The 1,967-nt window shown below is 44.1% G+C and overlaps 1 protein-coding gene across 1 annotated transcript; it reads right to left on the reverse strand.

Moving 5' to 3' along the window:
• Nucleotides 1-292: 292 nt before the first annotated feature.
• Nucleotides 293-1,326, reverse strand: LOC127115927 (uncharacterized). Its single transcript, XM_051047341.1, has 3 exons — nt 1,051-1,326; nt 704-829; nt 293-613 (listed from the first exon to the last, which is right to left on the reverse strand). The coding sequence occupies exons 1-3, from the start codon at nt 1,223-1,225 to the stop codon at nt 561-563; spliced, it is 354 nt and encodes a 117-aa protein (XP_050903298.1). The 5' UTR covers nt 1,226-1,326; the 3' UTR covers nt 293-560.
• Between the last annotated feature and the right edge of the window lie 641 nt (nt 1,327-1,967).

Here is a 1,967-nt window from a genome sequence, read left to right on the forward strand (position 1 = left end):
CATAATGACAAGGATGGTTACCTGCTGCAGACTTGTATGGGCCTCACGACCATCATCATGAACAACCTGCATTTACAACAGACAAACACAACATCAAACAACAACATTCACATGCCACAAAGGGCTCTCATCATAGCATGTCAGGAAATTAATGCAAAAAACCGAGCCAATAACATCCTGCAATCCAACATCAATGATCAAGCCAAGAAGGGCAGTCTTGCAGTAGATTACTTATTGTATCCATCATCAAGTTCAGTTAACAGGGTTTCCACCATCACAGAAAACAGGGCAAGGTATAATCAGCTCAAGAGTGAATTCTGGACTGACCTGGTTTAGCATATTGAAGTTGTAACTGCAAGGAAAATTAAGTCAGAGTATTGGATAACTCACAGTACAACAAGACCATAAGCAGAAGCATGAAGTCCACATCAGAGAATCACTTGCCACGAGCATGAACTGAGGTAATACACGAACAGCATGAACACAATATGCTTTACAGCTGCAGCGGAACGGCTTCATGACAGTTGACCTTCCAGAAATAAATCCTACAACAAGAAAAATCACGCTGCTGGGATGATACTGCGCTGAGTGTCTGCTACAGAGCAGAGTATTCCTGCAGGCAAATTCGAACGGCAAGCGTCAATCAGTTGTGCCCACATAACCCTGTAGTCGAAGTTACACCGTCTAAATACCGGATACAAACCGTAGACGAAGTCAATGCTGAATGGTAGATGTGTTCTCCACAAAGCGAGATCACCGTGAAGCCACACTGAGCCAGATTCACATAACCATATCAAGAAGTCTTGATGCAAAGAAAAACCTGCACAGACTTATAATCAAAAAAAGAGCAGTTCAGATAAATCAGCAATCATCCAAATGACAGTCCAATTCAAATCAGTGATTATTCAAGCAACAAACCAGTTCTTGAATATAAGCTAGTTTGGTTCAATACGGATATCCATAGTTGGATCAAAGAGCTTGAAGCAAATGACTTAGAGAGTAAACTCGTGAAAAATAACACGTGACTTAATTCACGATGTAGAAACTCACCTTCTCGTTCACTCAGGTGCCAGCTGGATGATTCATACTTAATTCTCCAATTTGCCCTTGGGATTGTGCTATATAAGCTGCGATCATTGCCAATCATTGGGTTCGAACGATTTTCCCCTGATTCCCAGAAGCTTCTGCACTCAATCCTCACCTTCAGTACACGCTCATCCTCCATTGTTGTGGGAGCTTCATCATTCGAAGCTCCACACGGCAGAGCTAAGCCACCACTTCAACCTCCTCTTCCACCTCGGTTCTTCAACCACATTCACTGTACCAACCTCCGATCATCCTCGTAGAATCTTCAACCACAACCGATTCACGACACCTTCGCCACCAACGATCAACGTCTCACCAGAATCACTCCAAGAAAGGTAGAAGAAGAAGAGCATTGAATACAAGTGGAGGCGAAGCTCGCGGCAAGGAGAAATTCTAACCGAATTCAAGAAGATTGCAAGCACTGAAACAGAAGGAAGAAGAACGCGGCGACACATCAAAACCGATCCATTCGTAGCCGTCGCCGATCCGTCCTCCCGTCGTCATCGCCGGTGAGTTGTTGTTCTTCTTTTTCGTCGTGCTCGAGTAATTTGTTGATGCCGTTGCGATTCGGCTCCGTAGATTAGGATAGCTGATGTTGTTGATTTCGTAAGTTTGAGTAGTTGATTGTTGATGGTGGATGGACGCGAATCGCGTTAGACTGTTGAACGATCTGAGATGGTGAAGTGTCCGCGAACAACGATGTTTGCTGGTGAATGTTAGGGTGATGACGAATGTGATGTTCGCATGGAGTTTTCTTTAAGCACTTTGTCAACGGCAAGCGCTTCATTTGCCTGTGTAGCTTTTGCGAAAAGCGCGTTTGGTGGATTCTTCCTGGACTTCACCTATACGCTTCCTCACATGTGTATTTCTATGTTCCAGAT

The sequence above is a fragment of the Lathyrus oleraceus genome, chromosome 1, assembly GCF_024323335.1.
Source record: "Lathyrus oleraceus cultivar Zhongwan6 chromosome 1, CAAS_Psat_ZW6_1.0, whole genome shotgun sequence".
NCBI lineage: Eukaryota > Viridiplantae > Streptophyta > Magnoliopsida > Fabales > Fabaceae > Lathyrus > Lathyrus oleraceus.